The sequence below is a fragment of the Urocitellus parryii genome, chromosome 3, assembly GCF_045843805.1.
Source record: "Urocitellus parryii isolate mUroPar1 chromosome 3, mUroPar1.hap1, whole genome shotgun sequence".
Taxonomy (NCBI): Eukaryota; Metazoa; Chordata; class Mammalia; order Rodentia; family Sciuridae; genus Urocitellus; species Urocitellus parryii.
The window spans coordinates 84,602,714-84,626,581 of record NC_135533.1 but is presented as its reverse complement, the minus strand read 5'-3'; the positions used below and the strand labels follow the sequence as shown (position 1 = coordinate 84,626,581).

Genomic DNA, 23,868 nt, shown 5'->3' with positions numbered 1-23,868 from the left:
AGACTTGAGAATCTACCATGTCATAGGTTCTGAGATTCTAATGCAAACTAAAGTGTAAGAACCATTGACCTAGAGAAGTTTGAAGGGTAGAGAAATAAACGATTGACAGTTCAGTTGGAACAATATTACATGTTCAAAGTACAATAGTAGCATCTATAAAAGATAGTCACTATCTTTACTAACGGAAATGTAGGTCAAGTTTAAGAACTGATATTCATGTGTCGTTTTCAAATAATGAGCAGAGAATGAGGGTGCAACTTGGGGCATTCCAGTGACTGTTTCCAAGAGAAATGCACAGTGGACACTCATAACATGCTTTGTCCTGGCAATTCCTATTTGGAGACTTTTTTTTTAATCAGCCTTTTTTTTTTTTTTCAACGTGATTAGCAAGGTATATTGGGGGAAACAGATGAAATCTTTAGAACAGGGAGAGCCAGTGTGCTCATTTCCCAGGACTGCCATAATAAAGCATAGCAATATGTATGACTTAAACTAGAATCTTAGTATCTCACAGGCCAGAATTCTGGAATCAGGGTGTCAGCAGGGTCATTCTCTCTCTGAAAGCTGTTGGAAATGTCCTTCCTTGCCTCTTTCAGTTTCTGGTGTTTGTTGGCAATCTTCAGTGTTTCCCTGTGTTGCTTGCATTGCCTCAGGATATTGCAGAGAGTAACCACCAGGAAGAAGGTCTTCAACAGATGGAGCCCCAAACCTTCTCTCAGTGATTTTAAGGTGCAGAGGAGCTTGAATGTAATATCTATCTTTCTTCATTACACATCTTTCTACGTAACATACTTTAAAGGAATAAGATGTGTCTGTTTGAGAAAATATGTAAAATTTACAGACAGAATACACTCAAGTGTTCCTTGACAAAATGTTCAAATTGGAGCAAACAGACTGTATAATTTTGTTCTACTAATCACCACCAGCATTTTAAAAAGGCTTTTAGATGAACAGTGGTACCTAATATCTACTTAGCCTTCTGGTTTCTCTGTTTTGTTTGTTTTTATTCTCTAGTGGACAGTGCCCAGAACTCCCCTTTCTTTCTTCGTAGTGGGGGAAATCGGTCACCCCAAGAATACGAATTAGGCAGAAATGAAAAGTAAGAGCCAATCAGAATGTTCCCTGGAGCAGCTCCAGACTGGCTTCTCTCGGAGGACTGGCGGACTGGCGGAAGATGGACATTGTTACCTTCATTCAATCAAACAAAGAAGGCCATAACAGTTTAGGGAGGTCGAAAACTCCTTGTGGATTAGCAGGCGACGCGTTCAACTTCGGCAGATCTGACTACCGGACAGAAGGCCCCTTCGTCAGAAAACTTCTGGGCATTGCGGACACTTTGTTTTTCGGGATCCTGGGGAAGTGATTAGCGGTTGTTAAGGTACCAGTACCTAAAATGGCGACAAGCGGCTTCAGCGGTGGGAATCAGGTGACGCAGGCCCAGTCCGCTGGCTTCCCACTAACCGCTCCTCCTCCCGCTTCTCTACGCAGAGGTGGGCGTGGCTTGCCTGGAGGCTCTTTCTTCAGTTGCTGATTAAATCGAAGTGTACACATGCGCAGTTGGGCCCCCTGCCTCCTCCACGCCTACTGCCCCGCCCCGTTTTCCCGGGCGGGGCTGGGCCAAGAGTCCAGCTGCTGCTGGCTGGAGATTCAGTGACTTCCTTGTTGTGACTCCCGGCCTGGCAGTGTCCGGACTCGTAGCCCCGCTGTCCGCACCGGGACCGCTAGCCCGAGTCTAGGTCACAGCCACAACCCCATCCCGTCGGTTATCCTTTGAGTACAGGTCCTTTCCCCGCACGCCTTGCGCTCCCTAACATGCCCAACCCCAGCAGCACCTCCTCTCCCTACCCCCTCCCTGAGGAAATTAGGAACCTGTTGGCAGGTAATGAACGGGAAGGGGGCGGGTAACGCTGCCGGGGCGGGGGCGAGGGGACGGCGAGCCGATGGGGACAGAAGCTTTCAGAGTCCTTACCCTGCCTCCCCTTGTATCCTGTCCCCCTGCCTCCCCATGTATCCTGTCCCCCCGCCCCGCGCTCCGCGCCCGGGTCTTCTGACCAGTGGGGGCGGGACAGGGAGGAGGTGAAAGAGGGGCGCTCGGGCTGAGAAAGGGAGTGGGCGTGTGTGTTGAAATTTGGTGCGAGGATGGTAGCCCTACTAGATGTTCTATACTAATGGGATCCGGACAATTCTGTGTGCATAATGAAGATGCCGTGTGTGGAGGGAGGGGAGAGGAAGAGGGAGAGAACATTAATGAATGCTTGTGTGAGAACTGGGAAGACAGCAGAAGTCAAAGAAGTAGTTCTTGGGTGGCCTCGGCAGTGGGGATGGAGGGTGTAACAAAGAGATGTCAGAGCCACAGGGGTTAGGGGTGATGAGGTGGAAGGGTGTATCATTTCTAAAACTCCCACTTTTCTTGAACATTGGAGTCCACTCTGTATTTAAGACCTTTAAAGAGAGCCGGATTCTCAGATGGCCACTTGTCTTCAGCCTCAGTAACTATTATGCAAAAAAGGAAGGATGTGTTAAAAGTCCTACTTCCTGTGTCACATGATGAAAGCGCTTTATCCTTGCACCCTCATCTTCCCCTTTTCAGTTTTACATTCCCATTTATGGGAACTGTTTTTTAGGAGTTAAAAATGTGGTTCTTCAATGCCGCTACAACTCCACTATTCAGTAATGTTCTGAATGTGGAGCTGTGCGTTTTCTCTAAGGACCAATGAAAACTTTAGAATAGAAAATATATCTTTATAGGGCAGCGCAAATCTTGCGTGTTCTGATGTTCTGGAATTCTTACTATCATTTACTTTGTCTCATGTATGTCTGAATTCTGGAAATGGAATTTATTATTTTACTTTAGTTGTCTCTATCTTTCAATATTGATCACAACTGTATAAAAACATTTGCTTTCAGCTGCCTGTGTTATAAGTTACTTATTTTCACCCATAAAAGCATTGCTATAAAAAATGTGATATTTGAAGTAGTAAGTTATTTGTATAGCAGTGCGACAGCAAATGTTCTAATAATAATATACTGGTACACTATTTTGGGGGTTAGCATCAATAATGTGATTGAGAAAATAAAACTAAGTGCATGAATGAAGATTTATGTTTGTATGAACATGATAGTGTGAAGAATGCCTTTGTAGTGGGTTAGTGTTTCTTTCACTTTAAGAAATGATTGTCGTCATTAATGGGTAGCACTAAGGAAAATATTGAAAGAACTATAGAGGCAAAGCCAGCTTTTTTCCCACTATATGAGTTTCACATGAATACAAATCTTGTTTTACCACAGTTAACATTTTTGATATTCCAGTGCTGGCCTTGCCCATCTAGAAAATTTTAATAACCACAATAGAGAAATGTTTATCATTATGTCAGAAATAAATGTCATCATTTTCAGGTTATGTTTTTGAATTTAAGAAATAAGGTGCAAACCTCTGCTTGCATGTTTTCAGAGTTTGACAGCTCCCACAGCAAGCTATGTGCTATTTGGTGCTTACATTTTCAGGAAGTAGAATATATGGGTTATAAAACTATTTATTCTTTGATTCCCATAGGTCATAGTTTTTCATGTGGCTCTTACTTGTGTAAATTAAACTAAAAGCTCAGAATTACATATTTTAATTCTCTGCCAATGCTAACTTCCTATATATCTCTGCCATCTCTCTTAAGTCAGGTAGTATATTAGCATAATTTCTGAAATTACCTTTTCCCAAGTAATTTTATTGACATTTTTAGTATTCCATATGACTGAAGTACATCACATATTAAGATACATGAGTATTAAAAACAAATATTAAAATGTTAAACTTTGGAGATTATAAATTTGTATCGTACTTTTTTTTTCAAAGTATACTTTTAAGAGCTGTGGATGTGAATTGGGGGATAAGCATATCTTTAACTAAATCAAAAAAGTGAAGCAGTTTTGTCAGGGTTTAAAACTTTTAAAAAATGTATTCAAGGAAAGTTGTTAATATTCATGTTTAACTGTAATTAACTCATTATGTCCCATACATAGGACACCTGTAAAAATCTATAAAATTTTATAGGACACCTATGATATTGCTCAATGTATGTTTTCCTATGTGTCCTATGTACAGGACAATGGGACATAATAGGTTAAAATCTTTTCTGAGGTAGAAAAGGCTTTGAGAATAGATGCTCTCAGCAGTTACTTCACACAGTTCATTCAAAAATATTTTGGGGATGCATGAGGATTTGCATCACTTAAGTGTATTGGTGATAGTACATGATTAAATTTAAAATTCTAAAACGATAGAGGAGGTGTTTGTATTGATTTGAATTTTAGAGTTATTGCTGGCTTATCTAGTATATATATATATATATATATATATATATATATATATATTGAGAAGGAGATATTGGTACTGGTGGTTGTGAACAGTCAAGTATTCTGAGAATACATGGCATGATGCTAGAATTCCAAGGTAGAGAAGATAAGAAGCTAAATCTTCCAGAAGTTTAAAATCCTTTGCTTTGAGAAAAAAGAACATAAAGTCAAAGATAATGGCTTTCAGAATAATATTTCCTAAGACATTTCCCTTTGTGCTCCATGTGCCCATTATCCAAATCATTATGTCATATATGCTAAGTATTTGACATTTAACTGCTTGATGGGGACAGGTTCTGAAGTGTATGTTTATCATATTTGTTCTTTGTTTTTCTTTTTGTTTATGGTAGTTTTAGGCTACCTTTTCAATACTTGTCCCCTGTTCCTTCACCTTTTAAAAACATCATGTATAAATGTGAAGAATAGAGGTTATTAGTCTTAAATCACATCTAATGATACCCTTGGAAAGTGGCAATATAGAGTTATGTTTTCTATAATTAAGTATATTAAATCTTGAAGGCCTATACTTTTTTTAAAGAAGTGTTGAATTATTCTTCTGGTTATATAAATAGAAAAGAGTTTTCAGAATTTTGAACCACTGTTTATACTATAGGCAACCTTTGATTTCCCCCTCTAATGATAGAACAACAGGTTTAACCAGGATAATTAAAATAGAAAGATAATCCCAAATCTTGTCAATTTAATCTTCCACATCCAAATATTTTGACTAGGACTAACAGCAAGAATAGCCTTGATTTATGTGAGTTTTTCCCTTCTGGCAGTCAAGAAAGTGAGAAGTACTGGAACCATTGCCCACTACCCCACTTCATTTGTTTAATCACCCTTTAAATATTGGTTTGTTAGTGATTTGTAGTCAGATATTCTAATTCATTCTCATTCACTCATTTTACAACACCAACTTTTAAAAGGAAAGCTAACAGATGTTATCTTCTTTTTATTAAATTAGAAAATGAAGCAGATGTTAAAAGAAAATAGTTGTCAGTACACTAAAAAACCAAAACCAAACCAAACAATAAAGTGGCTATATGATTTCTGCAAAGTGACCTTGAGGTTTTGATCACATGGCAGTTTTATTAGAAATATTGTGTTTTTTTTCTATTGGAGATTTCCACTTTTTTTGTTTGTTTTTTAAAACCTTCACACATTGTAATTGATAATCCCTTCAGGGCACTAGATAAAGAAAACAATTCAGTTGAAACAGAGGCAGAATTTTTTTTTTTCAATGTTGAGTGTAGTATGGTTTGATTTCCACCCTTCCAAAGCCCTATTTATAATTCGGTCAACATTTTGGTTTTATTTTTCCTCTGAGAATTATTTATGGTGTATCTAGTGTACCATAACTTCCTTCTGGGGCATTGGCTGAGTATGTAAAGGGAAGAGTGCCACCTACTGAGTCACCAATAGTCACCTAATTCTTAGCACCTGGAATTTCCAACAGAGCAAGAACAAGCCTGCCCCGTTTTGGCAGCAGTAACTGATGAGCATCGAGTTGATAAGAGAACATTTAATCTCAAAATAAAATCAATCTATGATAGTCTTAGATATTCTCTTCTAAAAATAGGAATATGAGCTTGTAAATCAAGGGACCAGAAGTTTATTGAGGTTTTTTTTTTTTTTTTTTTTTGACTGGGTCAAATAGTATAGGTGAATTAAGATGTGGTGTTAAGGAAGATTATTTATGTATTTATCTTAAGCCTATAGTGTCCTACTTTTTCTTGGGAGGGGGTATTTTAGCATGTCCATTCAAAGTATTTTCATCCTAGGTTACCAAGTAAGGCTCTTGATGTTATGCACAATTTTTATAGTCCTAATTAACATTGGTTTACTTTAAAAAGAAAAACCTAAATATACTAAAAAATGAGTAGTATATGAAAAATTTCCAAGTGGGGTTATCTCTAACTGATACCAGCATTAAAGTATTGCTAGAAAGAAGGAAGAAATAACAGAGTAAGAAAAGCCTCTGGTGATTTGAAACACAGTTCAGTTGTCTCTCATAAATTTAAGATTAAGTGTCATATATGGGTGATAAAAGTGGCATAGGCTAGGTTTTATATACTCATTATTCACTTAGTTTGTCTTTTCCAATTAAAGCCAAGTCTATCTTTTTCATTCCACTGAGTTTACATTTCTTTTTCAATCACATTCTGAACACATTACAATAGAGGCTGCCTAACAGTGAATATAGTGTAAATCTCAGACTAATGTGTTATTCACTGTGGCTTCTTTGAGAATGTGTGGTAAAAAGATTTTGATTATTGTAAAGTGCTATTTATCAGGAGTCATCTTTTAGAGGTTGAAAGATGGTCAGCCCTATGTTTCAACAGCCCAGCTTTCTATCACCATAAATCATTTAGCTTGTAAACCCAATTTTGAAAATTTTGTAGGATGATTGGATTATAAGGCTCAGGTATGTTTTAGCCATTGCACTATGAAAACTGTGCTTGTTTATGTCTTCTTTTTCTATGTTTGGGAAGTCAACAGTTCAACCCTAACCTATAAAAGTGCTAGGTAATCAAGGACATTGATTTGAACAATCAATAACTTTTCAATTAGCCATTTTCTGACTTTGGGCATTTGGCTTCATTGATCTGAATGTACCCAGTTTAATTGATTTTTATATTTTCGCCAGTAGTTGTTTGGTCAGATCATTCCCTGCTTAAACAGAAAAGTGTCTTTTTGTTTTTAGTCTCAGACCAGGCTACTATCCTTAGCACATTAAGTTTGGTGACAGCACAACTCAGTAAATACAAAGTGAAATCTGACCCAGTTCATAAAGTAGAGCAAGATGTGGAATTAAGTAGTAAAGCCATTTGGGGTGCTGTGGGATTGGTTTTTACACTTATTTTATTGATCTTGGGCTGAGCAAATGGTGGTGGATTCAGCTGAATTCCTGTCTCTTGCTCTTTTCACTTCAGGCCATCTCAGAGGTGTCTGTGTATCTGTGTGTAGGTACTGGGGACTAGGGAGAAAGTGTGTGTGTGTGTGTGTGTGTGTGTGTGTGTGTGTGTGTGTGTCTGACCCTTGTGGCTCTTTACAGACTCCAGCCTGCAGGTCCTATTGCAGGCTCTTTAGTAGTGGGGGATGGTGAGGATAAGTGGTCAAAGCTCCACTGTCTCCAAGAGTGGGAACCTGGGCTAGGTACTCAACTTGGAGAATCTGACATATAGTATTGTTGGCAAGAATTTTAAAACTCTTCTGATCTTGTGTGGTTCCACCTTTTCACTGTTTGATCTGTACAGAAGTTGGTAGAAAGCAGCCTGTGTGTGTTAGATACCTGTTGTTATCACTCAGGACCCTAGAGGAAGATCGGGTGGCAGTTTTTCTATGGGTCTTCTCTGTATTAAAGAAATAATTAAAAAAAAAAAAAAAAAAGCAAGCAAGCAAAGAAAAGTCGGAGTACCGGTCATTGAGTTGTGTGTTAAGTGTTTGCCTCTTAAGGGTCGAGATGGCTATTGAGAGGTTTCTAACTTAAACTGTTTAAGGATTGCTGAGCCAGAACAGGGGCATCTTTTAATTTTTGTTTTCAGACCTTAACATCTATCTACAGAGCAGTTGTAAATCTGATCTCTTCAGCGGCCTTCTCCCCCAGATGCTTACCGCAGTTCCTGGAAATAAGGCTTACTCTTGACCGTGTCAAGGTGTAAACAGCAGCAGAAATCACCCCCACGTTTACTTTTGCCAGAATAACTTTTTTAAATGATGACTTGCGTGGGTGGAGGCTGATGGGGTAATTCGGGAGTAAAGTGCTGGCGGTGCAGACCGGCAGTTTCCGAGGCTGCGGGTGAGGAGCAGTTAGATTTGGTGCGCTGGGGACACCCCTTTTCAGCGCCCTCTCCGCTAGGGCCAGCGGGCCCCGCATGTGTCTTTCCTGCGGTGGGCGCCCACGGGAGTGAATGGAACCCCTTCCCTCTGAGAAAGGAATTCTAATTCAGGCCAAAGGGCCAGCGAGCAAGGCAGGCTGACCTTTTCTTGTAATCCAATTACAGTCTTTCCCCCCCAAATTATAGGCAGTCAGGAGTCAGTGAAATTTACATATTAACCGAGGGACACGACCCCTAAAGGAAGGTAAAAGAAGGCTAAGGCACTTGCTAGTTTACCGTGCTTGCTAGTTTACCGTTTGCAGGGCTATTTAGAGCCCAGTAAAAAAGCTTCAAATCTCTTTTCCAACCAGCCAGAGGAGCGCTTGATTCACATAAGACTTTTATTGCTCGCTTTTGAAATATTACCCTGGCTTTGAGCTACAAAGCCGCAGATCCAGCCCCATTTGTCTGGCGAGGGCGCTGCCCCAAACCAGTATCTCTCCCAGCTCACAGCTCGGTGGATAGGAAAACCTGTGTTTAACACTCCCGCAGGGTTGAGGGTCGAGGGTGGAGTTTCTCCTAGGAAAGCCTAAGATTACTTCTTTTCTGTGCTTCTTCTGTCTTTGCGCTTGGGGAGCCAAGTCGGTGCGTTGCACAGGCACCGGGCCGAAGGCTGTCCCGGTAACCAGGGAGCTTCCGGTGCTTAGGAAAGGCTGGTTTAGTTGGATCTGAAAATAAAAGGACAAAGTGTAGATGTGTAGATTTTAAGCCATGACTTAGATTTCAAAAGCTTAACAGACAACCAAATCTGTTGACAACAATAGATTATAGCAAAAACCGCTTCCAGTTAAAGTTCTGATTTATTAAAATAAACATCAAAGTAGTTCCTACTCTCTATATCTCCTTTGAGAAAATACTGATGAAGTCAGTGTTTATTAAATCCTTTCAGTTGCCTTAAATCCTTTTCTGGGAAAAGCTTGAGGATAAATGTATTTAAAAGACTACTATAAAAGTATAGATTTTTTTTCATTACCCAATCTCTGAATCCCCTCCCCTAAAAAATACTTATTTTTTCCTGCAATCTCACACTCTCAACAAATATTTTCAAGTAGAAGCATGGGTAGTATCTAAAAAATATTTTTTGGAGGTTTTAAGAAAGTACTTCATAGAGTATTACAGCCTTTTTTTTTAGTTTTCTGAGTTTTTATAGAACTGAAATGACCTTTTAAGAAATAACTCTTGAGCTGCAATTCGTTGTGTTATTGCTTCCGGAGATAGAAAATAGATCCTGTTTGTTTAAACTTGGATTGTATAATGAAAATGTAAAATAGGCAATTAAATACTCGTGGAAGAGGGAATTAAAGACAAACATTGAGTGAAAATAACATTAAGCAGACTATTCACTAGTCATTGTGCCAGTGATTCTCTCAAGTATTGAGTCCACTTGGAAGGAACCATCAGCAGTAGGGATGCTACTTCTTTCCTTATTCCACTTTTTTTTTTTTTTAAGAAGAAATATTACTGTATGGATCTCAGGGAAGCCAATGATCTTTTCCATTTCAGCTAATGTCTGAATGTCCAAAGGTTGCTTGCTCCTCTGGGTGCAAGTTTCTCATAAATTTCATTATTTTGAACTCAGTTGAGAAATCTGGGTCTAATTTGCACTGGTTTGGGATTATATATGTCCCCTCTTCAAAATATGGGCAACTCCAGGAAAGAGAAGCTGGGACATTTTGCTTCCATTTCATTTTATACTTACTTTTAACATATTAGTTGTTAATGGACTTCAAACCATAAGCTGTTTTTAAAAATTATTGCAAGATCAAATTTTAATTCTTTCACTCTTCATTTTGACTTAATGAAAAAACACCTCTACACATTTGTAATGAATGTATCATAATTTAATCATTTTTCCTTACTGGATCAAAATATTGCTGTGATCAAGATTTAAAATTGATTACAAACATTGTATCCTATATATTAGTTTTAAATAGTTACTTATTAAGTGTAGTTGAGGGATTCTTTATTATAATACTTTGCATTACTTATATACAATACTACGTTTTGATGCCATCTCTTTATCAGTGTGAGTTAAATAAAAGGAAGTAAAACATACATATATATCTCTTCAGTATGAAATATGGATGATTTATAGCCATGCCTATTTAAAAAATTTAACGGTATCTTCTATATTAGATATTTTAACATGAACTTTGAAACTCTGAAAGTAAATTATTCTAAGGTGTATGGTATTTCATAAACAATGAGATTGGAATTATCATAAAAATCAGTTGAGCAACGATTTCTTGAAATTTTACACGAGAGAACCAGACAAGAAAATAATTGAGGAGTTTACTAACATTTTTAAAAAGATGCTTATGAGGCAATGTTACATAAGGTCATAGAAATCTTATGGATACTATATTTTTAAATAGCAGAAGAATATATTTTTCTGCTTCTTTCTTTATGTAAGAAATATACCAGGTGGAAATACCATGGCAGGAAGCAGGAGCTCACAGAACTGCTCAGCTGGTTTTCTTTTTTATTTGAGTGGCCAGAGTGGGTGGGGCCAGTAGTAAGGAACAGGGTGTGATTTGGGAATCTTGTCTAGAAAAAAGGAATTTATTTTTTCATTCAAAGCATTAAATGTTATGCATTCCTGAAAGTGGATTATAGAAAGGGTCTGAGAAAAACAGACCCTTGCCAGAGACATTAGCTTATATTGATATACTATTGTGAATGTTTTGTTCATATAGGAACTCAAAGAATACGATAAAATGATAGTAACAAGTGCATAAAAGCTTGGTGCTTGCTTTTGTATGAGAATTTGTTTTATGGGCACCATAGTTTATTAAAACTCGTGTGCTTCTTCATGGTTTAATGGTGCCAAACATTCAAATAGCATTTGCTTTTGCTAAGCGTAAGTACAGCATACAAATTTTATTAGCTAAGTGGTGAGCAGATTTGTCCAACTTAGTATGTGAAACACACTTCAACGGTTATACTCTGGATTGATAAATAGCTACACCGAATTGTACAGATATTAATGCTTATATGCAGAAACAACCATTGCTGTATTTGTTTTCACAAAAAATGATTCTTTGCCATAATTTGTATCCTGTTTCTTATATTTCATGATTTAGATGTTGAAACATTTGTAGCAGACACATTGAGAGGGGAAAATTTATCCAAGAAAGCAAAGGAAAAGAGAGAATCCCTTATTAAGAAGATAAAAGATGTAAAGTATACGTAAGTCACCTGCCTTTAATTACTGATTTCTTGCTTAGAAACAATTTTGTAATTAGAAATTGATTTTAATAAGGAATTGATTATCATGGAGTGAAATTTTTATGTTTATTTATTGGTGTCAAGTATTTTTTAAAAGACAAAAATATATTCCACAAATATGCTTATTATATACCCCTTTCTTGTGAAGGTGCTTGACTGTGTATTTTTGTAAGCATTCTAGCAAAAATTAACTGTTTATTTTGATTATCTGAGGGTATATTTGGTTTAAATGATAAGACATGGGTAAATTAATGATTTTAATATAAATATGGAAAATACCTTAGACACTGAAAAAAGAATCCTTTTGTTACTACATTAAGTGAATAAATATATGTTATAGTTATTAAAGATATATCCTCATTTTATTACTATACTCAGATCTTTAAAAATAATTTCACTATATATTCCTAAGCATTTTGGAATTGCCATTTCAGCACAGGAAATAATTTTCCCCTCTCTATATATAACATAGATTTTAGATTTGAATGTGCCACTGATTAGACCTTGCTCTGATTTGCCAACCTCATTTTAAAATATAATGTTCTTCATTTTGCAGCTATCTTCACGAATTTCAAGACAAAGGTAAATTTCAAACTTGAACATTTTTTTTCCCCTGTGGAGATTTTCAATAGAATAGTCTAACATCCTGAAATTTGATAGTTGAAATCAAAATTTAAATTTCCATGTTATATATTTAGACCTTCAAGATGAGAGTGCTAGCTCCCCCTGCTGAGAAAAAAATTAAAAAGCATATGCAGAATCCATTGCATTCCTCAAATGGAGAAATCTTATGCATTTAACATTCTTAGGTTTCATGTTTCTTCGAGTTCACTGTGGCAGAGATTTGTTAGGACAGGTATATACTTGCAGTTACACATGGAAGAATTCAGTGAGCAGCGGTGAGATATGAACTCGATGCTATCTAATATTACAGAGGTTATTTTATAGAATGGCAGGAGCAGAAGGGCCTGTGGCTGGGTGTTCACAGGTCATGTTTTTGAAGGGTACTTTAAAAACATGCAGGTGGCTGCGTGCCTGAAGGCCTGGGGTCCCAAGTGAGGTGCTCTGATCTGGATAAATGAAGTCAGTGTTGAGCAGGTGCTGCAGGAGGGGCAAAAACTCCAAGGGCATCTTTGTTCCATTTCTGAGACCGTGAGATTTGGGGATCATAGGGCCTGATACTTGAAGGTTTCTCAAAATCTCTTTTGTCAACTAGACAGAGGCCTTCTACCAGCTGGGAGCATATTGTTAACAAATGTTGTTAAAAACTATTTATTACTTAAAATATTTTTAGGATGTGACTTTATAAATAAATAAACCTACCATTTATGGGGAAAAACCCTCAAAAAGAAAAACTGTAAATTTTTGTTTGATAACGTGAGTAAAATCTTTCTCAAAAGCTAGTTTTTTTCCCTTGTTCTTTTAATTTGAATGAATCTGTTGTTTCTTAGAGATTTGTAAAGATGGGGATTCAGTTTTCTGTTTTTGAAATATGTGAAAGTGTGGTCGACTGACTGTCTTCCTTTAGATTTGAGAGGCAGCTGTTTAACATGCTGAAGGCTAGATCAGGAAAGCCATAGGAAGTTCCTACTACTTCATGTTTTCAGTTCTGTAAGGGGAACTCAGTATGGCCCTTATTTCCCTGATGCTAATTCATAGGTCATGACCTCCAGCTTGTGGATGCTGGCATGCGGGTCACAGTATGAGGTCACTTGACCAGGACTGAGCTAGGTTCTGGGTTTGGGGAATAAACAGTGTAATGTCTTCTAACTGGAGTTAGCAGGACCCACAGAATAATTAATATTTGTGCCGACTGATAAGTGAGAGGATACTGACAGTTCTAATAAACCAAGTACTACCAGACAAACCTACCAGACACACCTAAAATCAGTTAAAAGGAAGTCACAGTTTCTTTTCACATTAAATCGTCAAATCTGTATGATTTAAGGGAATAAGAAGATTCCCCCCCCCCCCCGCCCCGTATTGAGATTTAAAAAACAAAACAAAACACTATTAAAGAGTAGAGCAGGATACTCTTTCTGTCCCCCAATACCCAATTTTTTTGGTGTGTTCCACAATGAATTCTAAACTATGGACTTAATCCTGTTGTATTTTTTGCTTTGTCACATATAGAAATGAATTTATGCATTTTAATTACGATAGCTTTTATACAGTGTACTATTATGGAAGAATATTAGATATTTGATTCTGCCTCTCTTCTTAAAAGGCATATTTTGTTCTGGTGATTATTTATTGAACTCTTCATTGTGGCTTAATTATTTGTATATTAAAAAAGTTTAAGCTAAGAAAGCATGATAATATGAAGTCATTCTATAATTGCATATGGTTCAGTAATAGTGTAGGAACTTTCCCTTTGGAATTCTGTTTTAGAACTTGTTCAGGTGTGTGGATATTAAAATTACATTACGGAGATGCATTATTTGTCTCCAAAGAAAATGGAAGTTTATATTACTATTTGATAGAAATTGAAAAATGAGTTGAGAATAAGAGTTCAAATAATGTGGAATTCAGAGATTCGCCATAATCATTTTCCTCTGAATAACTAATTTGTAGTTCAATACTGCAGTATTGAGTTAACTAATCACCAACAGTGTCTGCTCAAAAGTAAGCCTGTGGCTAAATTGGAGGTATATCTTGGAGGAATATGAGAAGCTGAGTAATTTTATGCCATTTTACCCTACAAGTATATTCAACTTGATTCTACAAAGACTATTTTATAGTTTATAGGAATAGTAAAGGGTGCAGACTTAATAATTGCCAAGCAATTATTCAAGACACTTTTCTTTTTAACAGTAGGAATTTATTATAAGATACCTACGTTGAGTGAATTCAATCCTAAGTATGCTTTGGTGATGCTGTTCCCCTCTTGCATTTTCCCCTATGGGTTTCAGATTATCTTCATCCAGGGAGAACTGCAAAGAATTCCTTTTGGCTGGTTTCCTGTTTCTTTCTCTCATAACAAAATAGGGTCACAATGAATTAAACTAAAGTTGTTTTCCTCTGTTTCATATTCTTGATTTTTAAAATGATAGTTAAATACCATTTTAATACCATTATTGGTAGAAAAAAAGAAGCAGAGATCTTAAGTAAAATAAATAATTCAGATTTATTCATTTCAAAAAGTTTTTAATCTCTCTAATGTGCAGATATCTGTTGTCCCTCCTTCCCATCCTAATTCCTCCTTACACTCCAGCTAAAATTTCCCATTCTTGGATTAAATAATACAGAATGTTTAGTTTGAAGTAGTTCAATTCTTAAATTAATTGAATTAATATGATTATTGATATAGTAAACTGCATAAATATTAGAAGGTTGTTTTTCATTTCTAGTTTTTCTTTGTGTGTGAGAATAGTTTGTATTGTTAGAAACTTGTTTTATTACAGTGGCTCCTAGATAATAAAGCTCCACTAAGCTAATTTTTAAATTGTTATTTGTATTTATTTCCATAGAAAAAACTATTTTTTTTAATTTCCCTTTTCATTTCTTTAATTTATGAAAGTTCTCCTTTTGTCTCCTTATATGCTCCAGTCTAGATTTTCCCATAAAGAGATCTGACAAATTGGACATTAGAATACTTTTCAGTTGATTTTTCTGAATTCTTTAATTGTACTTGCATTTAAAAATACTTTGAATCCAGTTGGCTAAAACACATTTTGCTTGACCTAGTCCCTGTTATTCATTTGAAATATTGCTCATTTTATCTAGAGAGTGCCTTCTTACCTCAAAGTATTGTGTAAGAATAACCATTTAACCCTAGTTTCCTAGTTGCAATATAGCCCAACTCTCTAAAGAATATATTATCTTCCATGTACTGGAATTATGCTATGTGATTATTTTTTAATTATTTTGTCACATAACAAGATCATAGGTATCTTAAGTGTGACTTGAAATAATTATTTTTGTAATGAGAATAGATTATTATTTGAGTAAAGACTATTTATTGACTGAACTTTAACTAGAATTTTCTAGTATATATTAGATACATGATAAAAATGTTTACTTACACTGTAGTTGTAGCTTGACCTTTTATTAGTCTCATGTTACTCAAGTGATGATTTGGATGTGATTACTTTCCTTATAGACTGATTTATAGAAACAAGACAATGTGAAAATACTTGTTCATGTCACATAGTAGTGTTCAGTAAATAATATATTAATGCATGTTCACTAATTCAACTTAATTTGTCAAGAAGATTTAAGTTAATCTTGACTCATAAGTTCAGTTTTCAAATAATTTTTAGGAAATTATCATAAATTTTTAAAAGAAGGGCAGACATATTAAATGATAATTACTTCAAGAGAATGGTTTCAAATTTGTAAAATATTAATGCCAAAGTTTTTTTTTTTTTTTTTTTTTTTTTAGTTCTGGTGATTGAACCTAGGACCTCATATATGCTAGGAAAAGAATCTACTACTGTTCCATACTGTAGCTCTAGTATCTACATTTTTAAAAATGTGAATTTATTGTTTCAGGTGCAATAGCTAAAAGAATTCCATTTTCTACTTTAAAAGCTCTTGTCTCTCTTAATTGCAAAAATTTGTTTAATAGATTATGCCCCTAAGACTTCATTGATATTGTTAAATATGCATAGATTTACTTAGAAAGCAATTTCCTTTGACCTTCTCATTTGTACTATTTCTTAAGTTTATCAATTGGCTTAATAACTTGCTAAAAATAGCAGTACTGTTAGGTAAGAAGGGAACTATTTTAGTTTGTTCTAATGGAATCCTTAAGAGTAGCAGAAAAGTCAGAAGTTTGGATGATGTTTAATTTGCTTTCCTTTACTCTTCCTAACATAGTACATTTTCTGTTGAAAGCTGGCTCCACAATGAAATTTGAGCAGAAAACTTACAGCTTTTTTCTTCCACCACACACCCCCACCCTTGCCCTTGTACAAACGTGGTCAGCATGTTTGAGATTCTGGGACCTGTAGTGGTAGGAGTCTATTTCTGAGGCAGTGCTTGAGAAATGGTGTGCTTATTTTAAAACTCTGCCTCAGTTTGGTGTAAGAAATTGTGTTTACTATTTGCATGCTATGAATTAGCTTTTCTATTGTGGAAGAATTATGAGGAGGATCTTCTTATTTTTCAGTAACCTATAATATCCTTTAAAGAATTTAACTTCCCTTAGGAAATTGCAAGTTAAATGCTTAATTCTAAAATTAGATCAGACAAGTAAACCAAGTAGAGAATTAGAAGCTAATTTGTTTTCATATAGACTAATCCCCCCGCCAAGTTTGTCTTTCATGCTCTGTATGAAGGAATAGTTACCACCTAAATTGTTTTATTAATTTATTATTTTTTTTCTTTTAAATGAACATTTAACAATTATATATGGCTGTAGGGTACAGTGTAATATTTTGGTGTGTGTATGTAAAATGTATACTAAATTTTAGGGATTTAATGTTTTTAGCTATTTAATGTTTATCTGATTGTGTTTAAAATAGCACTGTATTTGAAAACAAGCAGTAAATTGGGGTGACTCACCGTCAGTGGTGGTAGAGATAGTGGAAGCAGAATTGAGTCACTGTTGGGCTGCCTCTCCAGTCCTTTAGGGAAATGTTAATAGATGATGAGCCATAGTGATTTGAACCCAACTATTATGAATTTAAAAATAGATATCAGATAAATATGCTGCTGTGGTATGATTAAATGTCGATTCTGTTATGATATTTAAGCTGCCACTGAAATTAAAGGAAAGGAAGCCTTGGATTTTTGTCTTTTAGGCTGTTAACTTTGTATCGTTAATTAAACTTTTGAAAGTTGTGGGATAAATCAAATGCTTTTCTAGGGAAACAAGAAACAGTATTAATGAGCAACAACCCCATAATTATCCTTGTGAGTACATAACAGGGACACATTCATGTCTTTTCTTTGCGCAATAACTTTTACAAAGAAGTATTTTTAAACTGATCATTAATTTTATGACCACAGAAATGAGATGCAAAATTTATGCTGTTGTCATTGGCACAGGCTCAAGGCACCACTGACATTATGTGCGATTGTAATAGAATGGCTGCCAACTAATGATTCTGTAGACATTTCATTTGAGCACGCTTTTCTTTTCGATGTCTGATTAGTCTGTAATGCTTTCAATTATGTCTGTAAATTGTATTGGATACGTTTACCTGATGCCTGTTGTTGATTTGGAGTTCAGTTTTTTATTACATAAACACAAGTTGAACATTTTCCCCTTAATTTATAGAAGTCTTTGCAGGTAAGGCTTCAGATACTTAGCCCCTGGGGAGGAAAAATGCTTTGTACTACTCAACAGCGACCCCTGTGTTCAGTTAAAGCTCCTTATAAGAGAGCAATTCTTACTTTATTGGGTTGAAAAACAAGATTAAGGGAGGGGGGGAAAAGGGATGGGACATCCGTCACCGAGCCAACAGTAAGATGAAGAAGGTCATGATGAAAAATGATAATGTTTCTCTTAATGCAGTTGTTTAAAAAGGGACTTCTCTGTACCAATGCTACGTAGATACTTTACTTTCTGAGTGAATTCAAAGGAAGTTGGGGGTGAGGATAGGGAGGGAAGAGATCAGGCCAATAGCAGTAGTTAATTTATTTTGTCTTAGATAAATGTCACACTGATTTTTTTTTTTTAGAAAAATAATACTTTCAATTAACTGCATTTCTTAGAATGAGTAAATTGGAGACAATTTTATAATCAAAAGGTTAAAAAAAATAAAAATCACAGAAGTCTTCAATGTGTCAGTGACCAATTTGTGTAGAATATTCTTTTATTAAATTTTGAGTTTATAGCTTAATAACAATTTTGTTATATGTGTAATAGAGAATGTATATATCAAATGTAGATAGTATGTTCATCTGTGTATATGTGTGTATAGTACACTTTACACACGTGTACACATAAAAACTTACAATGGATGTTATCAAAGGACAATAAACTACTTCTGATTTTCAAAGATTTTAAATTATCCACTTATTTCCACATAGAGTTTAAGAGATTTAAACCTGAGAATATGAATTTAAAAAAATACTTTTCATATATTCTTTGGTTTTGTTGTTTCCTTTGTAGTCATAACAACATAGTATGCTAAGTGCTAAGTTCGATGATGTATTTGAAGTATCCTGATACCTTAATTTTTTAAAAATTTCAGCAAGTTTTATTGTTTTAGTGTGTGTGATACAAAACATCCTCAGAAAATACATATCATGCAAGTTCTTTCTTAAGAATATAAGGATATCCTAGCAGCTAAAAGTAACCTGAGAATTTTATGACCCCCTGCTACTGCATATCCCAAGTACTGTCATAACTTGTTCAAAATATTTTGGGTGGCACTTTTTCAAGTTCTTTCTTACCTTATATTTGAAATCTGAGCACTCTTGCTTTCATAAAAGAAATATTATAAGGGATCACTGAGTGTTCTGAAAAGTACTTGGAACATGTCAAAAGAAAGATAAGTTGGGCTGGGGATGTGGCTCAAGTGGTAGCGCGCTCGCCTGGCATGCGTGCGGCCCGGGTTCGATCCTCAGCACCACATACAAACAAAGATGTTGTGTCCGCCAAAAACTAAAAATAAATATTAAAAAAAAAAGATCCTGTTTAAAAAAAAAAGAAAGATAAGTTAAAATCTGAAGAATGAGAAGTATTTATGTGTATTCCTTGGAATTTCAATCAGGGAAGAAACATCATCATATTTTTTATATCTAGAGGTGAAATCCTAAGAATGACGAGAAAGCCATCCCTGTATTCTGCTCTTGTTGTCTTCATGTCTTGAAAGAGGTTCTTTGCTCTATCAAAATTTTTCTCTGCTGGAAAGTAGGAAGACACCCACCCAGCAAATAGGTATCAGGGCATACAGACATCCTTTTGGAGAGAGTAGCTTTAATCTGGATCTGCCCAGAAACTGTGGCCCAAATTTAATAGTGTAGAACCTTAGGCTTCCTGCTGGGATTTTCACTACTTTTTGAGTCACCCCTGTGGTGCTGGTTTTCTCTTGAATCTGTAACAGGTAATTCGAATTGTTAATAGTTAGATGCTTGATAATAGTATTAAGCATATGTTTTTCTTTAATGTTGAATCTATTAAAAACAGAGTGCTTGTATATTACTGGGCTAGCAAGTTGCTGATTCAGTGTTTTAGTAAAAAATTATTTCAACTAAGTATATGGAAAAAGCCCAAACCACAGATCTTACCATGGGGGATTGAGTGACCTAAAACAAACAGGCAGACAAACCCCCAAAAAACCAACCTAGGATTTGGAAATCAAGTACAAAATTGGCCAGAACATTTTTGAAAAAGACAATATACCACTGGATGAAAACTGAAAGTGTTTATAAATCATCTTGTTTGAATTTTGAAAGGATTATGTGAGTTTTAAATCAGTTTTCCCATTAATGATTCCTACTCTCAAAAACACAACTATTTTTAATTGACCCTAATGTTATTCTGTGATTTTAATGAAAATAAAAAGTGTTCATATGGCTTCACATTACCAATTTCTCATCATTTTTCAAAATTACTGAGTAGGTAAATGGAATTACTTGAATTATTTTCTTTGTTGTACTTTCCATCTTTTGGGGGTATTGTTATTTTGATTGTTTGTTTTAGGTACACAATCTGTTTTATCTTGCTTCTACTTTTTGAATTCCTTATAGAGACCATCATAATTTAGGGACTGTGAATACAGTCCTTATTTTGTGTCACAAATAAGCCCTTGTCTATTGATTTTGAAAAAACTCTTGCCACATTTACATAACAATGAATACAAACTAAAATAGAATCTGTGTTTACCTCATTCAAAAGGTTTTGTTTGTTTTCCCATAACATTGACTGAGCTTAATAGTAAAACTTGCCTTTTCTGACAAGACTACATTATTTCAGATGACTAAATCATAGAAGTCATTTCTCTGATTCTTTTACAGGTGATGCAGAAGAGGGGGAAGAATATGATGACCCTTTTGCTGGGCCTCCAGACTCTATTTCCCTAGCCTCAGAACGATATGACAAAGATGACGAAGCCCCCTCTGATGGTATGTGACATTTTTCCATAAGAATTTACTTTTTGACACTTTGACACGAAGCAGTGATTTTTGTGGAGGTAGTGGTCTTATCATAAAGCTGAAGGCTGAGGCTTCCATGAACTCACCTTTACCAGAACCTTTTAAGGAACGGAAGAGCTCTCTCTAGTGGTCCTAGTTGAGGTTTTCCTAAAACTGTAGTTGCTTCTTTTTCTAGGAAATTTTCTTTAATAGAATTTTAGGAGAGTGTTTGCATCACCATGTGAATATTATTAGTAACAGTTTGTTGGTTAGTTTAATGTTATCAGATTCTTGCTTAATTTTATTATGCTTGTTAATGGCTTGTTGTATTATTTATTTTATAAATAATGAAAAAGGTTTTTGATCTATTTTTTCTAAAAACTTTATACAAAATGAGTTCATGAAATATTAAATTAATTATTCTTACATTGCCTTTTCACATTGAGACAGTTTTTATCAGATGCTTCTTTAAATATACATTTTCATTTTTCTGATTGTCATTTAAAATGCCTTATATTATGCAGTAATATTATAACATTTTGTATTAATTGAACTAGTAATAAAGTTGATTGTTTATCTCTTAGTAATTTCTAAAACACTATTGAATGTTGCCAAAGTTATGGAACTTGTTTTAGTACAGCATGTGCTTTCTCTGTTATAGCCAATTGAGTGCATCTGCATGATAGAAACCTTATAAGGGTGATATATAGTTATAAATTAAGAATGTGTATTGATAAATTAGCCATGCATATTAATTTGTGGCACTCAAAGTTTCACATAGACATAGAAATGAATAATGTCTTCTGCCACTATATGATGATCAAACTGTGCAGTTCCATCTCTAAATACAATTGCTGAATGAAAATATGCTTCCTGCAACAGAGCACTCCACATTTTATGTTATCCAGATTATTCCCTTTGGAAACATAAATTGCTTTTATGAGGTATAAAATTATGTCTATTGCAGAACAGGGATAAGTCAAGTACATGCATAAGTGATAAACATTCTAACCACTGATTCAGAACAAAACAATCTTTTTTTATATACAGAACTTTGTACAATGTGTAGCAATAATAATCATATCCATTTTATGTTGAATTTTACATTTAATTTCTATTTTTAAAGTAAGGGAATTTTTCTCTTATATTTTCTTTTTATCTTTTACAAAGATGCACACTTTTCTTCATTCATACTTAATCTCTAAAACAGAGCATTGTCTTTTCTACCCTTATCTTCAAAAGCAGTTCTGTTAGAAAATGTTTTCTAATTGATGAAATAATATTTTCTGGCCAAACAGTGAATTATCATCTATATTGTACTGTTTTTTAGATGCACTACAATTATTTGTTTTTCTTCTCTGTAAAATGTTCATAGACATGAATGAGTATGTATTTGTATATGTACACATGTAGAGACAGAGTATTTATACCTCAAGGGATAAACACACACATGCACACAGAATGTTCTCATAGAATAAATGTGCTTAGAGTTTCTCAAAATAGCATAACTATTTTGATGTATACAGGAGCATTATTTGCATTCTTTAAAAATTGCAGGTTAATAAAGACCCAGCAATTAAATATCTACAAAAGATGGATATCTTGTAGTGAGTTTTACACACAGAGTGATTTGTTATTAAATTATGTTGTCTTTATATGATTATCATGTTTTCTTTCTTAAGAATAAACAATTTATCATGTTTTCATAAACATATATTCAGGAAATATGTTAATATAAAAATATTTGCTGTTAAAAGATTATCAATATTTGAATATTATTGATGACATATTTCTGTGTAACACCAGCTTTTTTGTTAAATTCTAGTTCATATTATTAATGTTTAAGAAATTCTTAAGCAAGTTGGAAATGTAACTTTTAGTATTATTTATTTTTGTATGTAAATAATAAGATTTTTAATGGTTTCACATTTTCTTCTAAGAATGTTGTTATAGGTTAATTTTCAAACTACTACTTGGACTTTTAATTTTTACTCTTAAAACATCTCATCATCTCAGTTTTTCTCCCTGCAATTTAGATTTTGTCTATGTTCTTTTCCCTTTGCTGAATAAATTTTCCTTTATTATATGACCTCAGTCTAATAATGTATTAATTATAAAAAAGATAATGTATTTAACATTAAGTATAACCAATTTAGCACAGGTCACCAAAAGGCCTTTTGTCAAATCAGATTGTTGTTTTGTCCTTTTGACTTTTACCTTATGGTAGGCACTAACAAAGTATCTGAACTTTGATGGATTATAAACTCTAAACATGATATGTATTTTTCATAATGCTAATGTAATTTTCAAGGTACTGAAAAGGTCAAACCTGCACATCTCTATGTGCATTCTAAGTCTGTCTTTCCCTTTAATATTTCTTTTTCTCTGTTCCTCTGGTTCAAAAGTTCACTCAGTTCCCAAATGGCCACCTAATTTTCCAGTTATTCCCTCAAGCCATATGTGTTTTGGTTTCTTTATGGTTTATTAGGTACTGTAGGAAAGTAGCATAAGTTATATCTTCTAATGAAATTCAAGCACACTTCAGTGATGCTTCGACTTGATTGCTGGTAGCAATTAAATCACAGCCAAGGAGAATAATGCATAATCTCTCAAGGTCCAGACACCCTATAGAAAATGAATAGAGATGAAACAGAAAACAAAAACAAAATCTCCAAACCCTGCCAGACACGCTGTTTCCAGCCTGCCCTTTCTTTCTTTCTTTCTTTTTTTTTTTTTTATTGGCCAGCTGCCTGATTGATAGCAAAATCATAACTTGCTGCATGCTAACAGGCAGAGTTCACTTGTAGGTTATTGTGAGCTGATAAAGGGTTAGATGGAGTTTTGATTTTCGCATTGGACCTTGGTACATCAGATTAATGGAATTTCAATGAGAGACTAAGAGTAGCCACAGCTTTGTCAGAGAAACAGATGGAGATTCTATAGTCATGTCCACTCATTAATACTAGTTGCCTGAAAGGTGTGCTGCTTCTCTATACAAAAGAGTTGATATAATTGATTTTTGAGTGGTACATCGAAAAAAAGTACCTTATTGATGACTAGAATTGTAACATAAGTAGTGACAGATTTTTGTGTGGCTTGTAACATAAAAATATTACACTTTGTAATTTCTTTCTTCTTTCTCTTTGGATACATTTTTTTAAAAATTTTTTGAAGAGAAATACATTTTAAGAACAATTGCAAAAATAAAAAATAAAAAAAGAGACTACCATGCTAAATTACCTTTTAGGAAAAAGAGCAAGACTTTACATTTTATTTATAAATGATTATATGACTTCTATCAGAGCTTCATTTTGATATGATAATATTTTAAAAAAGCATACTTATTAAAAGTTTTATTTTATTAGCTTTATTCTTTTCTGGA

The 23,868-nt window shown here is 34.6% G+C and overlaps 1 protein-coding gene across 2 annotated transcripts in view; it reads left to right on the top strand.

The window, feature by feature from the left end:
• Positions 1 to 1,653: 1,653 nt before the first annotated feature.
• Skap2 (src kinase associated phosphoprotein 2) overlaps positions 1,654 to 23,868 on the top strand; it is a 182,216-nt gene continuing 160,001 nt past the window's right edge. For both annotated transcript variants that reach the window (XM_026400234.2, XM_026400233.2), the window contains exons 1-4: positions 1,654 to 1,879; positions 11,312 to 11,417; positions 12,013 to 12,038; positions 20,370 to 20,477. In XM_026400234.2, coding sequence (XP_026256019.1) covers positions 1,813 to 1,879; positions 11,312 to 11,417; positions 12,013 to 12,038; positions 20,370 to 20,477 — 307 coding nt within the window. In that variant the 5' untranslated portion in view covers positions 1,654 to 1,812. The remainder of the gene's footprint in view (positions 1,880 to 11,311; positions 11,418 to 12,012; positions 12,039 to 20,369; positions 20,478 to 23,868) is intronic.